This window comes from Procambarus clarkii, chromosome 2, assembly GCF_040958095.1.
Source record: "Procambarus clarkii isolate CNS0578487 chromosome 2, FALCON_Pclarkii_2.0, whole genome shotgun sequence".
NCBI classification, from domain to species: Eukaryota; Metazoa; Arthropoda; class Malacostraca; order Decapoda; family Cambaridae; genus Procambarus; species Procambarus clarkii.
The window spans coordinates 19,065,773-19,087,745 of NC_091151.1; the positions used below are offsets into that span (position 1 = coordinate 19,065,773).

Here is a 21,973-nt window from a genome sequence, read left to right on the forward strand (position 1 = left end):
ACTCGGTTCAATACCTGGTTGATGGGGTTCTGGGAGTTCTCCTACTCCCCAAACCCGGCCCGAGGCCAGGCTTGACTTGTGAGGGTTTCGTCCACCAGGCTGTTGCTTGGAGCGGCCCGCAGGCCCACATACCCACCACAGCCCGGTTGGTCCGGCACTCCTTGAAGAAAACAATTTAGTTTCCTCTTGAAGATGTCCCCGGTTGTTCCTGTAATATTTCTGTTGCTCGCTGGTAGGACGTTGAACAACCACGGACCTCTGATGTTCATGCAGTGTTCTCTGATTGTGCCCATGGCACCTCTGCTCTTCATTGGTTCTATTCTGCATTTTCTTTCATGTCGTTCACTCCAGTACGTTGTTATTTTACTGCGCAGATTTGGGACCTGTCCCTCCAGTATTTTTCATGAGTATATTATTTGGTATCTCTCTCGTCTTCTTTCTAGTAAGTACATTTGGAGAGCTTTGAGACAATCCCAATAATTTAGGTGCTTTATCTTGTCTATGCGTGCCGTATATGTTCTCTGTATTCCCTCAATTTCAGCAATCTCTCCTGCTCTGAAGGGGGAAGTGAGTACTGAGCAGTACTCAAGACGGGACAACACAAGAGGTTTGAAGAGTACAACCATTGTGATGGGATCTCTGGACTTGAAGGTCTCGTAATCCATCCTATCATTTTTCCGGCTGACGCAATACTTGCTTGGTTATGCTCCCTAAACGTTAGGTCGTCGGACATCATTATTCCCAAATCCTTGACATGCTGTTTTCCTACTATGGGCAGATTCGATTGTGTTTTGTACAATGTATTATGTTTCAGATCCTCATTTTTGCCGAATCTTAGTACCTGGAATTTATCACCGTTAAACATCATGTTATTTTCTGCTGCCCAATCGAAAACTTTGTTAATATCTGTTTGTAGTTTATCAATGTCTTCAGCAGAGGTAATTTTCATGCTGATTTTTGTATCATCTGCAAAGGATGACACGAAGCTGTGACTTGTGTTTTTGTCTATATCTAATATGAGAATAAGGAACAGCAGTGGTGCAAGGACTGTACCTTGAGGTACAGAGCTTTTAACTGCGCTCGGACTCGATTTTACTTGATTGACTGTTACTCTTTGTGTTCTGTTTGACAGGAAATTGTGTATCCAGCGTCCTACTTTACCACGAATCCCCATTGACCTCATTTTGTGTGCAATCACTCCATGGTCACATCTGTCAAATGCCTTTGCAAAATCTGTGTATACGACATCTGCATTATGTTTTTCCTCTAATGCCTCAGTGATTTTGTCATAGTGGTCAAGTAGCTGTGAGAGGCATGATCTTCTTGTTCTAAATACATGTTGGCCTGGATTGTGGAGGTCATTCGTTTCCATGAATCAAGTGACCTGACTCCTGATCACTCTCTCAAATACTTTTATTATGTGGGACGTTAGTGCAACTGGTCTATAATTCTTTGCCAATTCTATGCTACTACCCTTGTGTAGAGGGGCAATGTCTGCTGCTTTAAACGCATCTGGTATCTCCCCCGTGTCCAAGCTCTTCCTCCACACTATACTGAGTGCCTGCGCTACTGGAACTTTGCATTTCTTTATAAATAATGAATTCCATGAGTCTGGACCTGGGACGGAATGCATGGGCATATTGTCAATTTCTCTTTCAAAATCTGCCACGCTCGTGTTGATATCAGTTATATTTACAGGTGTTTGAGTATCATTCATAAAGAAATTGTCCGAATCTTGCACTTTCATGCTGAGTATCGGAGTGCTAAACATGTCCTCATACTGCTTTTTTAGGATTTCAATAATTTCTTTGACATCCTCAGTGTATGAACCTTCACTAATACGAATAGGTCCAATACTGGCAGTGGATTTCGCTTTGATTTAGCATATGTGAAGAAATATTTTGGGTTTTTCTTTATTTCTTGAATTGCTTTCTGTTCTAGTTGCCTTTCTTCAATGTGATAGGAATGCTTAAGTCTCTTTTCAATTTCTTCAATCTCCCTGTTTAAATTATTTCTTCTTCGTATGGAGAGTGGTGTCTGCTTAAGCATTTCCGTTAATTTCTTCCTCCTTTTGTAATGTCGTCTGCGTTCTCTTTCTACATTGGACCTGTTACGACCCTGGGTTCCTCAATTGGAAACCAGAGGTCAAATTGAGCTAAATAAACTACCTTATATTTGACACGCTTGCCGACGTGTATCTGTTCGTATCTTCCTTGCCAAACGTAGGACGAATCTTGTTGCTCACAAAGCATTCAGACTCTTGAGCTTGTTGTGGATTAAGTATAATATTGTAGTAATTATTAACTATCCTTAGAACGAGTAAAGTAAACAATATTGCACATCGGTGAAGATTTTTAATGTGTATAGCTGCATGATCAATTAGGCTCTTCCCGGCACCACAACAACTCGGGAGCCCTGGACGGGACGCTAGATGCGGCCTTCTCTGTGCTGGCGCCGTGGTGGAAAGAACCTCTTCTCCTTTTTCCTACTACTCTTCCTTACCTATTTCTGTGTCTAGTTTACTAAGTTAAGTATTGTGCAATTTAGTGTGCCTACTCTGGGATTGTAAGATTGGTGTAGACCTGGGGTAGTATTTGCCAGTGTTTTGGGTACCCCCTTAGTGTTGTGTTAGGGTACCACGTGGTCTCACTACCCTAAGCTGCTTCAAGCTTCAGGTTCTTCACTAGTAGTACTTTACCCTAGCTTGTTCTCAGTGTAAACCTTGTATCCTGCTTATGTGGACCAAGGCTTTTAACGTAAGATAGTGTGGTAAAGTAATTATTGTTATTGGTGTGAATGTATATGGGGGGTACTCACCTAATTGTGCTTGCGGGGGTTGAGCTTTGGCTCTTTGGTCCCGACACTGTTCTTCAAGGGGTTGTTAAGGGTTGTTAATAAATAGGTAAGTTAGTTTAAAGGAGTATCCATTCTTCCTGTGTAGGAGATCTATGATCTACCTCTAGGTTGACAATTGCAGTAATAAGCCACTATATGTTTACTCTTCTATGTTTATTGGGGGCCGGGACTTTTAGATCTCCCATACTTGATACCTCTTAATGCTAACTACTGACCCTACACTAAATTAATACTAGATCCCCCATAGAACAACTCACCATTTATAACAAGTGGTTGGCCTGACCAGGAGGAACTTTATAATTGTAAAAAATTAGATTTTTGAGTGCCAAAACTAAAAATTCTTGTTTTCCGCAGAACGGTTGTGTGTTAGCCTAGGGTCCAGCTCATCTAGCAAAGGATATTCTTGCACGGACTGGACACCCAGCTGGATTCCTTCACGATTGAGGTAAGTGTGGCCTTGTGTTAGGGGCCATGCAATTTTTTTTTTTTTTCCAATTTTTATTTTTTAATTTTTTCCTTTGCTAGGAGCTAAATTTATTAATGATGGCATCTAAAATGCTGGAACTGGCAAAGGATCCTTCAGTGGTAGAGATTAAGAAGCTCACCAAAGCAAATTTAGTATTGTTAGACAAGGAATTTGGGCTCGAGTTAAACGACACTGATAAAAAGTGGACCTTGGTGAATGAAATTTTACAGCATTGTATAGACCAAGAACTAGTGCCAAGTGATACAATTTTATGCAAGCCCAGTTCAGGGGAAAGTGTAACTAGTAGAAATATAGAGTTAGAATTAACACTAGCCAAGTTAAGACTGGCAGAGCCAGAGGCCAGAGTAGCAGAACAAAATGCTAAAGTGGAAGAGCAAAGGCTCAAAAATAAGGCGGCAAGAATGGTACCACCACCTACTGGGGACTCAAACCCCAGGCATTCTGATAAAAAGCATAACTTACCTGAATTTTCAGAGTCAGACCCTGAAAGATTCTTCAACCATTTTCAGAGACTAGCCATGTCCATGAACTGGCCAAGGGAAGAGTGGGTGAAAATCTTGCAGGGGCGTCTTAGGGGTAAAGCACAAGATATTTTTATAAACATGCCTGACGACGAGTGTTTTGAATATGATAAAGTCAGGGAGCGAATTTTAAGGGCATATGAAATTACTTCTGAAGCTCACCGCCAAGCTTATTGCAACCTTAGGCCTACTCACAACCAACCGCTCACTGAATTTGCTAATGATCAAATTAGATTGTTTGATAAATGGATTCGCTCGGCTAAAGCTGAAACATATGAGGCACTGAAGAATGTAGTTTTAATGGAACATTTTATAGATAATATGCTAGAGAATGTAGCAAAATACATTAGAGGAAGGATAGAGGTAGATTCTAAAATAGGGGATTTGGCCAAGATGGCAGAAAACTACCAGTTGGCGGGCAAAAGGCCCAGTAAAAATAATTATACCCCACAGAGTAGCAAAACTTATACTCACAGCCAGTCCAGACCAGCTCATTCTAACCCTTTAACTATTGCACCTTCTGTTTCAGACATAACTAACTCTGTTAAATTGTCTAGCCCCACGACACCTAAGAGTAAACCGAAGGGTAATTCTGTTAGTAATGTCTCTTCTCCCCGACGTATCTGTGGTCACTGTAAACGTCCCAACCACGTTATGAGCCGTTGTTGGCAACTGTACCTGGAAAAAAGACCCAATGCTCTAGTTGTGACGCAGGGCTTGAGGCCTTCGGAAGGGTTAGGGAGAAAGACCTACAACCCACAGTGGTTGGACCTGCTTACCCCATTCTTATCAAGAGGGGGACTACTTTTGTCTGAGGGTTCTTCCTGAAAGGACGTGGTGATCTTCCGAGACACCGGTGCCAATCAGACTTTAATTTTAGAGAGTGCCCTGCAAGGTGCCAACACTCTCGACACTAGAGAGGTAGTACTGGTTGAGGGTGTCACTAGTAATACTCAAGCAGTACCCATCCGTAAGGTTACCCTGGAATCTGATTTCCACAAGGGTGTTTGTACAGTCAGAGTCACTTCGTACCTACCTTTCCCTAATGTTGATGTCAAATTGGGTAATGATTTAGCAGGGGATAAGGTAGGGGACTCCAGACTGCCTATTATGTTGCCTACCCCTAAGGTTTCCCTGGATCCACCCACCGCAGAGGATAATGTTGTGTACCCTGCGTGCACGGTGACCAAGTCTATGGGACTTAAATGTAAGGGCAGCCCTGTGCTTGTCAAGGTGGTAAATCCCGAGGACACGAGGAACTTTCCGAGTGGTGAAAGCCAAGTGGACCTTGCGGACACATTCATGGCTCGACTCGATGACGATGATGGCCGAGGACATTGTGGAGAGCCTGCCACCGCCGCCTACTGAGAGTAGTGAGGAGGTTAAGGAGAACACTGTTGAGCCTCGGGCAATGGCATCTGACCAAGGCCTAGATGCCTCCTTGAGTGAGTTACAGAAAGCTGACCCCAGTCTTGCAGAATGCCATGAGTTAGCCACCTCTAAGGAGGAAATTGTAGACGCAGCAACTGGGTACTACTACAGTGATCGGATTTTGATGAGAAAATGGAGACCACAGAGTGCTCCCTTGTCAAATGAGTGGGAGGTAGTCCACCAGGTTATGTTGCAGACCTGCTATAGAGGAAGAGTTTTGGCAGCTGCTCATGATGATCCTATGGGATCCTGATCCTGATTTTTTGTTCTCTCCACCAAACTTGTGTATCCTCCATGGCTATCTAGTGACCTTTATTCTACCTCTAATTGTTTCAATTTTTTTGTTTACTTGCATTTATTGTTGTGTTTTGCCATAATTATTCTCTAATTTTAGCAGACTCAATACTTTGTAAGCTCTTATTGAATTGTTATATTATTATATTGTTGTGTTTTGCTATAATTACTTTCTATTTAACAGCAGATTTATTTATTTATTTATTTATTTATTTATATATATACAAGAAGGTACATTGGGTTTGTGAGAATACATTGGATAGTACAGTATTTACATTCTTGTAAAGCCACCAGTACGCACAGCGTTTCGGGCAGGTCCTTAATCTAGCAGATAATTTTAAGTAGGTAATTTCAATCAGAATTGATAAATGATAAAGATACATTACAAGAGAAAAATGAGATGAGAGAGATAAGTAGGTATATTAAAGCACATTGTTATATTAAAGCTCTGATTAAATACATTGACAGCTTGATTAGTAATTTAAACAAGGTTAATAGACACCAAACAGCAGATTGGCAGCACATATAAGACAGCAATGATCATAATGGTAAAGATGTTCAGATTGGGTACATAAAGATTGGGAGACTGGGTAGCAAAAGATACAGATAAACAAGATTTATAAACACCAAACAACAGATTGACAGCACATATAAGAAAACAGCAATGATCACAATGGTAAAGATGTTCAAATTGGGAACATAAAGGTTGGGATATTGGGTAGCAATTGATACAGTGCAATTTTAAGGCAAAAAGTGAAAAACTATGAACATGAAATTAGGTACTTTTTAGTATTGATTTTGAATGATGTAAAAGTTGGACAGCTTTTCAATTCAGTAGGGAGTGAGTTCCATAAACTGGGTCCCTTTATTTGCATAGAGTGTTTACACAGATTAAGTTTAACTCTGGGGATATCAAAGAGATATTTTTTTCTGGTGTGGTGATAATGGGTCCCATTACATCTGTCCAAGAAGAGTTTCAGACAAGGATTTGCATTTAAGAACAGGGTTTTGTAAATGTAGTTGACACAAGAGAATTTGTGGAGTGAGATTATGTTTAGCATGTTTAGGGAGTTAAACAAGGGGGCTGTGTGTTGTCTGAAAGCAGAATTTGATATTATTCTGATAGCAGATTTTTGCTGGATGATGATGGACTTGAGGTGGTTTGCAGTGGTTGAACCCCATGCACAGATACCATAGTTGAGATAGGGATAGATTAGTGCATAATATAGAGAGATGAGAGCAGAGTTAGGAACATAATATCTGATTTTGGAGAGTATACCAACTGTTTTAGAGACTTTCTTAGTTATGTGTTGTATGTGGGTACTGAAGTTGAGTCTCTTGTCTAGGAATATGCCAAGAAACTTTCCATCATTTTTATTGCTAATGTTTACATTGTCAATCTGAAGCTGAATTGCATTTGTAGATTTGCTTCCAAATAGGATGTAGTAGGTCTTTTCTATGTTTAAGTGTTAGTTTGTTGGTTGACATCCATAAGTGGACTTTTTTTAGTTCATTATTAACAACACCATTTAGTGTATGTGGGCAGGGGTTGGAGTAGATGAGGGTAGTATCATCAGCAAACAAAATAGATTTCAGAATGTTAGAGACATTAGGCAGATCATTAATGTATATAAGAAAAAGAAGAGGTCCCTAGATGCTGCCCTGTGGCACTCCAACAGTTATTGGTAGAATGGGAGAGATTATATTATTGATGGCTACACATTGGTGTCTATCACTAAGATAGGATTGGATATAGTCCAGTGCATGGCCTCGGATTCCATAATGATGGAGTTTACTTAAGAGGTAATCGTGATTAACAGTATCAAAGGCCTTTCTCAGGTCAATGAAGAGTCCAATTGGAAACTCATTTTTGTCAAGAGCTGAGTAAATTATATCAAGGAGACTAATAATTGCATCGTTGGAACTCTTTTGAGAGCGGAATCCAAACTGACAGGGGCTAAGAATGTCGAATTTTACGAGATAGGAGTAGAGCTGTTTGTAGATAATTTTTTCAAATATTTTTGATAGTATGGGTAGGTTCGATATTGGTCTATAGTTGTTTATGTCTGACGGATTACCTCCTTTATGAACTGGCGTTACTCTTGCTTTTTTAAGGATATCAGGGAAGGTATGACACTCAAGGGATTTGTTGAACAGCAGAGCTATAGGTGGCGCAAGGGCATGGGAGGCGCTCTTGTATACAATGGATGGGATTTCACTGATGTTCCCAGCTTTGGTTTTTAGTGAGTGTATGATGGACACAACATCTGACGGGCTGACTGGTGAGAGGAGAAGAGAGTTTGGATAGCTGCCTGAGAGATATGTGTTGATATGTGTCTGAGTCTGTGGGATTTTACTTGCAAGGTTAGCACCAATTGATGAAAAGAAGCTATTAAATTCATTCGCCATTTCTAAGTCAGATGACGGTGTAAGGCCATCCTTAGAGAGTGTTATCTGGTTTTGGGAGTGTTGTTTAGCTCCCAGGATGTTAGAGATGGTATTCCATGTGCTTTTCATGTTGCCTTTTGCTTCTTTGAATCTAGTCTCATAATATGAAAGTTTTGCTTTTCTTTATGATACTGGTAAGCACTGACGAGTACCTTTTAACTACTTCCATTGAAACTAGGCCACTCCTAAATTTCTTTTCGTATTCATGTTTTTTGTTGATTGATTTAATTATGCCACTTGTGAGCCACGGGTTATTTTTTCTTTTATCAGTTACTTGTTTGGTAAGGAGGGGACAGTGAGTGTTGTAGAGGCTTAGAGTTTTGGAGAGAAAGAGGTTAGTTGATGAGTTTATATCCTGTGAATTATTAAATTCAGATTCCCAGTTAATATTGTGGAGTGCATTAGAGAGATTACCTAAAGCTGATTCACTATGTAGCCTGAATGAAAGTTTTTTGGTTTCTGGTGGTGATGTGTCATGAGATTTAGTTTTTATCTGTTTTATCATATTTAGTTTTCATCTGTTCCTGTAATTGCTTATCTTATTGTATCGTGACATTATCTTATCTATATGCTTACGGATATTGATCCTGCTCGAAATCTTCTGTCCCATATCCACACAAATCAGCACATTGATCATCATTATTGCAGGTATTACACAGCAAATCTTGCAAAAAAACTAACTCCTAAATAGCACCTGCTTATCAGTTTACAACCAAAATGTTAGGTCACTTGGTAAACATTTGGATGATATAAATGTACTACTTACAGCACTAGGTACTAAATTATCTTTCATCATTTTAACAGAAACTTGGCTAAGTAATGACTATACCCAACTCTACAATTTAGCTGGTTATAAAGCCATTCATAACTGCAGGCCTAATAAAAAAGGTGGCGGTACAGCAATATATTACAAAGATACCTTCATTTGCAATAGTGTTATTAGTGATAGAGATGACTATTGTGAATATACCTTTGCCAAGTTCTCCAGTAAATCCCTTAAATCCTCCCTGACTATCGGTGCCATCTATAGATTTCCTAATACCAACATAGCTTTATTCTCTGACAATGTAAGGAATCTTATCATAAATAACAATCTCAACAAAAATCACATCATTCTGGGAGGTGATTTCAATATTGACCTGGGTCTTCAAAACAACCCTCAAGTTGACTATTTCCGTAACAGCATGCACTCCTGTATGCTAATCCCCAAAATCACCAAGCCCACCCGAGTCACTCAAACATCTGCCACTACCCTGGATCACCTATGGACTGATATAACAGCTCCCTTTACATCTGGGGTAATTTATGACAGAACAACTGACCACTATCCTACCTTCCTCATAGCAAACATTGACACATCACCACCAGAAACCAAAAAACTTTCATTCAGGCTACATAGTGAATCAGCTTTAGGCAATCTCTCTAATGCACTTCACAATATTAACTGGGAATCTGAATTTAATAATTCACAGGATATAAATTCATCAACTAACCTCTTTCTCTCCAAAACTCTAAGCCTCTACAACACTCACTGTCCCCTCCTTACCAAACAAGTAACTGATAAAAGAAAAAATAACCCGTGGCTCACAAGTGGCATAATTAAATCAATCAACAAAAAACATGAATACGAAAAGAAATTTAGGAGTGGCCTAGTTTCAAAGGAAGTAGTTAAAAGGTACTCATCAGTGCTTACCAGTATCATAAGAAAAGCAAAACTTTCATATTATGAGATTAGATTCAAAGAAGCAAAAGGCAACATGAAAAGCACATGGAATACCATCTCTAACATCCTGGGAACTAAACAACACTCCCACAACCAGATAACACTCTCTATGGATGGCCTTACACCGTCATCTGACTTAGAAATGGCGAATGAATTTAATAGATTATGTTAAGGTTTAATTAAACCTTCCCTGATATCCTTAAAAAAGCACGAGTAACGCCAGTTCATAAAGGAGGTAATCCGGCAGACATAAACAACTATAGACCAATATCGAACCTACCCATACTATCAAAAATATTTGAAAAAATTATCTACAAACAGCTCTACTCCTATCTCGTAAAATTCGACATTCTTAGCCCCTGTCAGTTTGGCTTCCGCTCTCAAAAGAGTACCAACGATGCAATTATTAGTCTCCTTGATATAATTTACTCAGCCCTTGACAAAAATGAGTTTCCAATTGGACTCTTCATTGACCTGAGAAAGGCCTTTGATACTGTTAATCACGATTACCTCTTATGTAAACTCCATCATTATGGAATCCGAGTCCATGCACTGGACTGTATCCAATCCTATCTTAGTGATAGACACCAATGTGTAGCCATCAATAATATAATCTCTCCCATTCTACCAATAACCGTTGGAGTGCCACAGGGCAGCATCTTGGGACCTCTTCTATTTCTTATATACATTAATGATCTGCGTAATGTCTCTAACATTCTGAAACCTATTTTCTTTGCTGATGATACTACCCTCATCTACTCCAACCCCAACCCACATACACTAAATGATGTTGTTAATAATGAACTAAAAAAAGTCCACTTATGGATATCAACCAACAAACTAACACTTAACATAGAAAAGACCTACTACATCCTATTTGGAAGCAAATCTACAAATGCAATTCAGCTTCAGATTGACAATGTAAACATTAACAATAAAAATGATGGAAAGTTTCTTGGCATATTCCTAGACAAGAGACTCAACTTCAGTACCCACATACAACACATAACTAAGAAAGTCTCTAAAACAGTTGTTATACTCTCCAAAATCAGATATTGTGTTCCTAACTCTGCTCTCATCTCTCTATATTATGCACTAATCTATCCCTATCTCAACTATGGTATCTGTGCATGGGGTTCAACCACTGCAAACCACCTCAAGTCCATCATCACCCAGCAAAAATCTGCTATCAGAATAATATCAAATTCTGCTTTCAGACAACACACAGCCCCCTTGTTTAACTCCCTAAACATGCTAAACATAATCTCACTCCACAAATTCTCTTGTGTCAACTACATTTACAAAACCCTGTTCTTAAATGCAAATCCTTGTCTGAAACTCTTCCTGGACAGATGTAATAGGACCCATTATCACCACACCAGAAATAAATATCTCTTTGATATCCCCAGAGTTAAACTTATTCTGTGTAAACACTCTATGCAAATAAAGGGACCCAGTTTATGGAACTCACTCCCTACTGAATTGAAAAGCTGTCCAACTTTTACATCATTCAAAATCAATACTAAAAAGTACCTAATTTCATGTTCATAGTTTTTCACTTTTTGCCTTAAAATTACACTGTATCAATTGCTACCCAATCTCCCAACCTTTATGTTCCCAATTTGAACATCTTTACCATTGTGATCATTGCTGTTTTCTTATATGTGCTGCCAATCTGTTGTATGGTGTTTATAAATCTTTTTTATCTGTATCTTTTGCTACCCAGTCTCCCAATCTTTATGTACCCAATCTGAACATCTTTACCATTGTGATCATTGCTGTCTTATATGTGCTGTCAATCTGCTGTTTGGTGTCTATTAACCTTGTTTAAATTACTAATCAAGCTGTCAATGTATTTAATCAGAGCTTTAATATAACAATGTGCTTTAATATACCTACTTATCTCTCTCATCTCATTTTTCTTTTGTAATGTATCTTTATCATTTATCAATTCTGATTGAAATTACCTACTTAAAATTATCTGCTAGATTAAGGACCTGCCCGAAACGCTGTGCGTACTAGTGGCTTTACAAGAATGTAAATACTGTACTATCCAATGTATTCTCACAAACCCAATGTACTTTCTTGTATATATATAAATAAATAAATAAATAAATCTGCTGTAAAATAGAAAGTAATTATAGCAAAACACAACAATATAATAATATAACAATACAATAAGAGCTTACAAAGTATTGAGTCTGCTAGAATTAGAGAATAATTATGGCAAAACACAACAATAAATGCAAGTAAACAAAAAAATTGAAACAATTAGAGGTAGAATAAAGGTCACTAGATAGCCATGGAGGATACACAAGTTTGGTGGAGAGAACAAAAAATCAGGATCAGGATCCCATAGGATCATCATGAGCAGCTGCCAAAACTCTTCCTCTATAGCAGGTCTGCAACATAACCTGTTGGACTACCTCCCACTCATTTGACAAGGGAGCACTCTGTGGTCTCCATTTTCTCATAAAAATCCGATCATTGTAGTAGTACCCAGTTGCTGCGTCTACAATTTCCTCCTTAGAGGTGGCTAACTCATGGCATTCTGCAAGACTGGGGTCAGCTTTCTCTAACTCACTCAAGGAGGCATCTAGATCTTGGTCAGATGCCATTGCCCGAGGCTCAACAGTGTTCTCCTTAACCTCCTCACTACTCTCAGTAGGCGGCGGTGGCAGGCTCTCCACAATGTCCTCGGCCACGTCATCGAGTCGGGCCATGAATGTGTCCGCAAGGTCCACTTGGCTTTCACCATTCGGAAAGTTCCTCGTGTCCTCGGGATTTACCACCTTGGCAAGCACAGGGCTGCCCTTACATTTAAGTCCCATTGACTTGGTCACCGCGCACGCAGGGTACACAACATTATCCTCTGCGGTGGGTGGATCCAGGGAAACCTTAGGGGTAGGCAACATAATAGGCAGTCTGGAGTCCCCTACCTTATCCCCTGCTAAATCATTACCCAATATTACATCAACATTAGGGAAAGGTAGGTACGAAGTGACTCTGACTGTACAAACACCCTTGTGGAAATCAGATTCCAGGGTAACCTTACGGATGGGTACTGCTCGAGTATCACTAGTGACACCCTCAACCAGTACTACCTCTCAAGTGTCGAGAGTGTTGGCACCTTGCAGGGCACTCTCTAAAATTAAAGTCTGATTGGCACCGGTGTCTCGGAAGATCACCACGTCCTTTCAGGAAGAACCCTCAGACAAAAGTAGTCTCCCTCTTGATAAGAATGGGGTAAGCAGGTCCAACCACTGTGGGTTGGAGGTCTTTCTCCCTAATCCTTCCGAAGGCCTCAAGCCCTGTGTCACAACTAGAGCATTGGGTCTTTTTTCCGGGTACAGTTGCCAACAACGGCTCATAACGTGGTTTGGACGATTACAGTAACCACAGATACGTCGGGGAGAAGAGACATTACTAACAGAATTACCCTTCGGTTTACTCTTAGGTGTCGTGGGGCTAGACAATTTAACAGGGTTAGTTATGTCTGAAACAGAAGGTGCAATAGTTAAAGGGTTAGAATGAGCTGGTCTGGACTGGCTGTGAGTATAAGTTTTGCTACTCTGTGGGGTATAATTATTTTTACTGGGCCTTTTGCCCGCCAACTGGTAGTTTTCTGCCATCTTGGCGAAATCCCCTATTTTAGAATCTACCTCTATCCTTCCTCTAATGTATTTTGCTACATTCTCTAGCATATTATCTATAAAATGTTCCATTAAAACTACATTCTTCAGTGCCTCATATATTTCGGCTTTAGCCGAGCGAATCCATTTATCAAACAATCTAATTTGATCATTAGCAAATTCAGTGAGCGGTTGGTTGTGAGTAGGCCTAAGGTTGCGATAAGCTTGGCGGTGAGCTTCAGAAGTAATTTCATATGCCCTTAAAATTCGCTTCCTAACTTTATCATATTCAAAACACTCGTCGTCAGGCATGTTTATAAAAATATCTTGTGCTTTACCCCTAAGCCGCCCCTGCAAGATTTTCACCCACTCTTCCCTTGGCCAGTTCATGGTCATGGCTAGTCTCTGAAAATGGTTGAAGAATCTTTCAGGGTCTGACTCTGAAAATTCAGGTAAGTTATGCTTTTTATCAGAATGCCTGAGGTTTGAGTCCCCAGTAGGTGGTGGTACCATTCTTGCCGCCTCATTTTTGAGCCTTTGCTCTTCCACTTTAGCATTTTGTTCTGCTACTCTGGCCTCTGGCTCTGCCAGTCTTAACTTGGCTAGTGTTAATTCTAACTCTATATTTCTACTAGTTACACTTTCCCCTGAACTGGGCTTGCATAAAATTGTATCACTTGGCACTAGTTCTTGGTCTATACAATGCCGTAAAATTTCATTCACCAAGGTCCACTTTTTATCAGTGTCGTTTAACTCGAGCCCAAATTCCTTGTCTAACAATATTAAATTTGCTTTGGTGAGCTTCTTAATCTCTACCACTGAAGGATCCTTTGCCAGTTCCTGCATTTTAGATGCCATCATTAATAAATTTAGCTCCTAGCAAAGGAAAAAATTAAAAAATAAAAATTGGAAAAAAACAAAAATTTGCATGGCCCCTAACACAAGGCCACACTTACCTCAATCGTGAAGGGATCCAGATGGGTGTCCAGTCAGTGTAAGAATATCCTTTGCTAGATGAGCTGGACCCTAGGCTATCACACAACCGTTCTACGGAAAACAAGAATTTTTAGTTTTGGCACTCAAAAATCTAATTTTTTACAATTATAAAGTTCCTCCCGGTCAGGCCAACCACTTGTTATAAATGGTGAGTTGTTCTATGGGGGATCTAGTATTAATTTAGTGTAGGGTCAGTAGTTAGCATTAAGAGGTATCAAGTATGGGAGATCTAAAAGTCCCGGCCCCCAATAAACATAGAAGAGTAAACTTATAGTGGCTTATTACTGCAATTGTCAGCCTAGAGGTAGATCATAGATCTCCTACACAGGAAGAATGGATACTCCTTTAAACTAACTTACCTATTTATTAACCCCTTAACAACCCCCCATATACATTCACACCAATAACAATAATTACTTTACCACACTATCTTACGTTAAAAGCCTTGGTCCACATAAGCAGGATACAAGGTTTACACTGAGAACAAGCTAGGGTAAAGTACTACTAGTGAAGAACCTGAAGCTTGAAGCAGCTTAGGGTAGTGAGACCACGTGGTACCCTAACACAACACAACACTAAGGGGGTACCCAAAACACTGGCAAATACTACCCCAGGTCTACACCAATCTTACAATCCCAGAGTAGGCACACTAAATTCCACAATACTTAACTTAGTAAACTAGACACAGAAATAGGTAAGGAAGAGTAGTAGGAAAAAGGAGAAGAGGTTCTTTCCACCACGGCGCCAGCACAGAGAAGGCCGCATCCAGTGTCCCGTCCAGGGCTCCCGAGTTGTTGTGGTGCCGGGAAGAGCCTAATTGATCATGCAGCTATACACATTAAAAATCTTCACCGATGTACAATATTGTTTACTTTACTCGTTCTAAGGATAGTTAATAAATACTACAATATTATACTTAATCCACAACAAGCTCAAGAGTCTGAATGCTTTGTGAGCAACAAGATTCGTCCTACGTTTGGCAAGGAAGATACGAACAGATACACGTCGGCAAGCGTGTCAAATATAAGGTAGTTTATTTAGCTCAATTTGACCTCTGGTTTCCAATTGAGGAACCCAGGGTCGTAACAGGTCCAATGTAGAAAGAGAACGCAGACGACATTACAAAAGGAGGAAGAAATTAACGGAAATGCTTAAGCAGACACCACTCTCCATACAAAGAAGAAATAATTTAAACAGGGTGATTGAAGAAATCGAAAAGAGACTTAAGCATTCCTATCAGATTGAAGAAAGGCAACTAGAACAGAAAGCAATTCAAGAAATAAAGAAAAACCCAAAATATTTCTTCACATATGCTAAATCAAAGCGAAATCCACTGCCAGTATTGGATCTATTCGTATTAGTGAAGGTTCATACACTGAGGATGACAAAGAAATTATTGAAATCCTAAAAAAGCAGTATGAGGACATGTTTAGCACTCCGATACTCAGCATGAAAGTGCAAGATTCGGACAATTTCTTTATGAATGATACTCAAACACCTGTAAATATAACTGATATCAACACGAGCGTGGCAGATTTTGAAAGAGAAATTGACAATATGCCCATGCATTCCGTCCCAGGTCCAGACTCATGGAATTCATTATTTATAAAGAAATGCAAAGTGCCAGTAGCGCAGGCACTCAGTATAGTGTGGAGGAAGAGCTTGGACACGGGGGAGATACCAGATGCGTTTAAAGCAGCAGACATTGCCCCTCTACACAAGGGTAGTAGCATAGAATTGGCAAAGAATTATAGACCAGTTGCACTAACGTCCCACATAATAAAAGTATTTGAGAGAGTGATCAGGAGTCAGGTCACTTGATTCATGGAAACGAATGACCTCCACAATCCAGGCCAACATGTATTTAGAACAAGAAGATCATGCCTCTCACAGCTACTTGACCACTATGACAAAATCACTGAGGCATTAGAGGAAAAACATAATGCAGATGTCGTATACACAGATTTTGCAAAGGCATTTGACAAATGTGACCATGGAGTGATTGCACACAAAATGAGGTCAATGGGGATTCGTGGTAAAGTAGGACGCTGGATACACAATTTCCTGTCAAACAGAACACAAAGAGTAACAGTCAATCAAGTAAAATCTAGTCCGAGCGCAGTTAAAAGCTCTGTACCTCAAGGTACAGTCCTTGCACCACTGCTGTTCCTTATTCTCATATTAGATATAGACAAAAACACAAGTCACAGCTTCGTGTCATCCTTTGCAGATGATACAAAAATCAGCATGAAAATTACCTCTGCTGAAGACATTGATAAACTACAAATAAATATTAACAAAGTTTTCGATTGGGCAGCAGAAAATAACATGATGTTTAACGGTGATAAATTCCAGGTACTAGGATTCGGCAAAAATGAGGATCTGAAACATAATACAGGGTACAAAACACAATCGAATCTGCCCATAGTAGGAAAACAGCATGTCAAGGATTTGGGAATAATGATGTCCGACGACCTAACGTTTAGGGAGCATAACCAAGCAAGTATTGCGTCAGCCAGAAAAATGATAGGATGGATTACGAGAACCTTCAAGTCCAGAGATCCCATCACAATGGTTGTACTCTTCAAATCTCTTGTGTTGTCCCGTCTTGAGTACTGCTCAGTACTCACTTCCCCCTTCAGAGCAGGAGAGATTGCTGAAATTGAGGGAATACAGAGAACATATACGGCACGCATAGACGAGATAAAGCACCTAAATTATTGGGATCGTCTCAAAGCTCTCCAAATGTACTTACTAGAAAGGAGACGAGAGAGATATCAAATAATATACTCATGAAAAATACTGGAGGGACAGGTCCCAAATCTGCGCAGTAAAATAACAACGTACTGGAGTGAACGACATGGAAGAAAATGCAGAATAGAACCAATGGAGAGCAGAGGTGCCATGGGCACAATCAGAGAACACTGCATGAACTTCAGAGGTCCGTGGTTGTTCAACGTCCTACCAGCGAGCAACAGAAATATTACAGGAACAACCGGGGACATCTTCAAGAGGAAACTAAATTGTTTTCTTCAAGGAGTGCCGGACCAACCGGGCTGTGGTGGGTATGTGGGCCTGCGGGCCGCTCCAAGCAACAGCCTGGTGGACGAAACCCTCACAAGTCAAGCCTGGCCTCGGGCCGGGTTTGGGGAGTAGGAGAACTCCCAGAACCCCATCAACCGGGTATCAACCAGGTATTGAACCGAGTATGGAGGAGCCAAGTAGCATCGGTAAGGTGTCTGGTACTAAAGAGGAGCAGAGTAGCACCGGTAAGGTGTCTGGTACTATAGAGGAGCAGAGCAGCGCCGGTAAGATGGCTGGTACTATAGAGGAGCAGAGGAGCACCGGTAAGATGGCTGGTACTATAGAGGAGCAGAGTAACTCCGGTAAGATGGCTGGTACTATAGAGGAGCAGAGTAGCACCGGTAAGATGGCTGGTACTATAGAGGAGCAGAGTAGCACCGGTAAGATGGCTGGTACTATAGAGGAGAAGAGTAGCTCCGGTAAGATGTCTGGTACTATAGAGGAGCAGAGTAGCTCCGGTAAGATGTCTGGTACTATAGAGGAGCAGAGTAGCTCCGGTAAGGTGTCTGGTACTATAGAGGAGCAGAGTAGCTCCGGTAAGATGGCTGGTACTATAGAGGAGCAGAGGAGCACCAGTAAGGTGTCTGGTACTAAAGAGGAGCACCGGTAAGATGGCTGGTACTATAGAGGAGCAGAGTAGCACCGGTAAGGTGTCTGGTACTATAGAGGAGCAGAGTAGCACCGGTAAGATGGCTGGTACTATAGAGGAGCAGAGTAGCGTCGGTAAGATGGCTGGTACTATAGAGGAGCAGAGTAGCACCGGTAAGATGGCTGGTACTATAGAGGAGCAGAGTAGCACCGGTAAGGTGTCTGGTACTATAGAGGAGCAGAGTAGCACCGGTAAGATGGCTGGTACTATAGAGGAGCAGAGTAGTTCCGGTAAGATGGCTGGTACTATAGAGGAGCAGAGTAGCACCGGTAAGATGGCTGGTACTATAGAGGAGCAGAGTAGCACCGGTAAGGTGTCTGGTACTATAGAGGAGCAGAGTAGCACCGGTAAGATGGCTGGTACTATAGAGGAGCAGAGTAGTTCCGGTAAGATGGCTGGTACTATAGAGGAGCAGAGTAGTACCGGTAAGATGGCTGGTACTATAGAGGAGCAGAGTAGCACCGGTAAGATGGCTGGTACTATAGAGGAGCAGAGTAGCACCGGTAAGGTGTCTGGTACTATAGAGGAGCAGAGTAGCGTCGGTAAGATGGCTGGTACTATAGAGGAGCAGAGTAGCGCCGGTAAGATGGCTGGTACTATAGAGGAGCAGAGTAGTACCGGTAAGATGGCTGGTACTATAGAGGAGCAGAGTAGCACTGGTAAGATGGCTGGTACTATAGAGGAGCAGAGTAGCACTGGTAAGATGGCTGGGAAAGTCATTCACATGATTGTGAATGATTTGTGTTGAAAATCATTTGAACTGAACCGAATACAAAGAAGGAAGAAGACCTCGCGTCAATGCTAGAGGAACGTTGTGTTGTCTACAGTATTACTTGAGGTTTATACCTCCTCAACCTCACTACTAATACCTGGTGGCCACTCGCTCTTGGTGTGGGCCTTAACTTGCCTACTGGTGGTAATGAAGAAGTAATTACGTGAGGTACTTGTGAAGAATACGACAGTGTAAATTACGGTGTAGTGATTTAAGAGTGGTAGATGGAATTTTTAAATTAATTTTCATAATAAAAGTAGCAAATGAACCGTTGGCATGGTGACGCGCTGGCCCCTGTGTGTGTGACGAGAGAATCCTAATAGTATTATATCTACCAATTACACCTGCCGACTCATACACCACCCTTCTATATTTCATATGCACATATGGCATGTGGCATTTATGTATCGTACATGTGTGTTATCTGTGTGGAAAGTATCTACAATTTTGTTACACACCTGTATGTAATGTGTTTTGTCTATACCACCTGTACAGGTGATCGCCTGCGGTCACAAGTGTGTGTAGTTGTGATGTTATCTTCCTACTGTGCCTTGTTCAGGGAGGCTATCTATCGTCTTGTAACAAACTAGGCTGTTGTAAGAATTATCCAGAGTGGTTTATCGACAAAAGAGAATGGGAAGCTGAGCCGCATGGTGACCTGACCCCCAGGGGGATTCGCGGTGGAAATAACCGACGCGTTGTTCATAGCTGCGTATAATGAATCATCCTATAGTATTCAGTAATTTAGAGAAAATTAGCCTTTATTCATTTTGCATTAAAATTGTATTGTATAATAGTACTGGATACAATATCAAGAGTATTCTAATTATTGAGTTTAAGTCACCATCAGTGACGTCACGAATCAGATCTAACTTTTAAGGTGGAGTGACCGGCGGTCATAGGTCAGCAGGGTTGACATGTCTAGTATTTCTCAAAGTTCAATTAACCATTTTGGGGATCGGGAACAGCTCTGCCGTTAGATGTTTGTAATTTAATTCAGTAAAATAATTCAACCAGTCTGGATCAATTAAGTACAACAGAGGTTAATTGTTATAACTTAAACCTGGCTAGTAACTTGGTAAAACTTTGACTAGGCGGAAGGATACAATGTTCTAGTCTGGGCTAGGCCAGACGAGGACAAATCAGTGTGGTCACGGAAGCAGCTGGGAGAGGTCAAACATCGTACCTCTCCCCGAGACCAGCCAACATCTAGAGCTGGTCGCCCAAGGTATAGTTGCTATGGTTATGTATAGAAATAGTCTCATTTGCCATTCAGGTCAAGTAGGGAGTGTTAAAGTGACAGGGAGTGAACATATTTAGATTTTTGTTTTAGTTTTCTTTTAATAAATTAAGTTAATAATTTGCATTTTTATTGTTTCCATTTGGTTATGTGTATACTTGTCCTGGTCACGTGGTCCACACGAGTCAGAGTTGTATTGGGCGCCGATTCTAACATCGAATCGGAATTATCATTACCGTGTAATTTATTCCACACTCAAGGTCATCGTATATAGTGGGGATCAAGCCCCTAGGTTGATTAATTAGCGTGATCGATCCAGACCTCGATCATTGCTCTTCTTTTTACTGGTCTGGTGGTGGCAGCGTAGAGGCGACTCTAGGGTTTTGTTCAGAGCCTAGGTCACGTCATACTGGGTGTAGAATCCTAAGTCGGTCAATCGTCTTAGGACCACGTGGCGTGGAGTTGGCTTTGGTAAAAGTTTTGGAGTCCCTTGGTAGAGAATAAAAAGTAAGAATACGGGTAGAGGGAGTAGAAGGTAGATAAGTAAAGAGAGGAACCCAAACCCGTGTTACAATGGTGGCAGCGGTGGGATAAAAGTACAGTCAAGTTCGTTCTCGACTCACAATTGAAAATTACGGGTTCGAAACCCGGGCGGCAGAGAAATGGTAGGGCGCGTTTCCTGTCACCTGATGCACCTTTCCCCTCAGCAGTACATATGTACCCAGGAGTTAGTCAGCTTATTATGGGGTTGCCTCCTGGGCGGGGTCAGTAATACGTCCCTGGAAAGGGCCTTAGGTATAAGCCTAACACGCACTGAATGTATAGCCTGGCTTCCTGTCCCACGTTACAATAAATTATTAATAACATGTCAGCTTTGTTGCACAAGATATTTACAATTATTATGTAAATATGTTTGCTTGATTATTTAATGAATTCCCTCCCATCTGATTATAACTCTATGTGCTTAGCTCTATGTGCTCTATATTATTATGTGCTTAGTTCTCGTGCTCTATATTACTATGTACTTAGCTCTATGTGCTCTATATTATTATGTGCTTAGCTCTATGTACACTATATTATGTGCTTAGCTCTATGTGCTCTATATTATTACAGAGCACATAGAGCTAAGCACATAAGTTTTATGTGCTTTATGTGCATATAAGCATAACTTATTGCTTAACTCTATGGGATCTATATTACTATGTGCTTGGCTATATTATGTGCTTAGCTCTATGCGCTCTATATTATTATAGAGCACATAGAGCTAAGCACATAGAGTTTTATGTGCATATAAGCATAACTTATTGTTTAACTCTATGGGCTCTATATTACTATGTGCTTGGCTCTATGTGCTCTATATAATGTGCTTAGCTCTATATGCTCTATATTATGTGCTTAGCTCTATATTATGTACGTAGCTCTATGTGCTCTATATTATGTGCTTAGCTCTATATTATGTACGTAGCTCTATGTGCTCTATATTACTATGTGCTTAGTTTTAAGTGATCTATGTTACTATGTGTTTAGCTCTATATGCTCTATATTACAGTTAACACAGTAATTAGTCAATACGATTATGAAAGTGAATTATCCAGTGTTAAAGGAGGACATTCTTTGTGAGAACAGTTATTATTCAGTTCAACTTTCACATGTTCGTCGGGTTGATTGTGCTCTGCTCCACATTATATAAGGTCAATTAAAGCCCTAACCGTGTATATTGCGATTTTTCTTATTAAATAAATTAATGTTAAACAAACACACGCATACTTCTGAGTCTTTCTCTCTACAAATAAATTATTCGGTTTAAATATCCTACACATGTATTATAATGAGCGTATAT

General features: G+C 40.5%; 2 protein-coding genes across 2 annotated transcripts; both read left to right on the plus strand.

Annotated features, from left to right (window-relative positions):
- The first annotated feature begins 17,596 nt into the window (after positions 1-17,596).
- Positions 17,597-18,082, plus strand: LOC138365850 (NACHT, LRR and PYD domains-containing protein 5-like). Its single transcript, XM_069326424.1, has one exon. It carries the CDS (start codon positions 17,597-17,599, stop codon positions 18,080-18,082), a length of 486 nt encoding a protein of 161 aa, XP_069182525.1.
- Position 18,083: 1 nt separating this feature from the next.
- LOC138365851 (mucin-21-like) lies at positions 18,084-21,753 on the plus strand. Its single transcript, XM_069326427.1, has 2 exons — positions 18,084-18,819; positions 21,683-21,753. Exons 1-2 carry the CDS (start codon positions 18,084-18,086, stop codon positions 21,751-21,753), a joined length of 807 nt encoding a protein of 268 aa, XP_069182528.1.
- Positions 21,754-21,973: the final 220 nt, after the last annotated feature.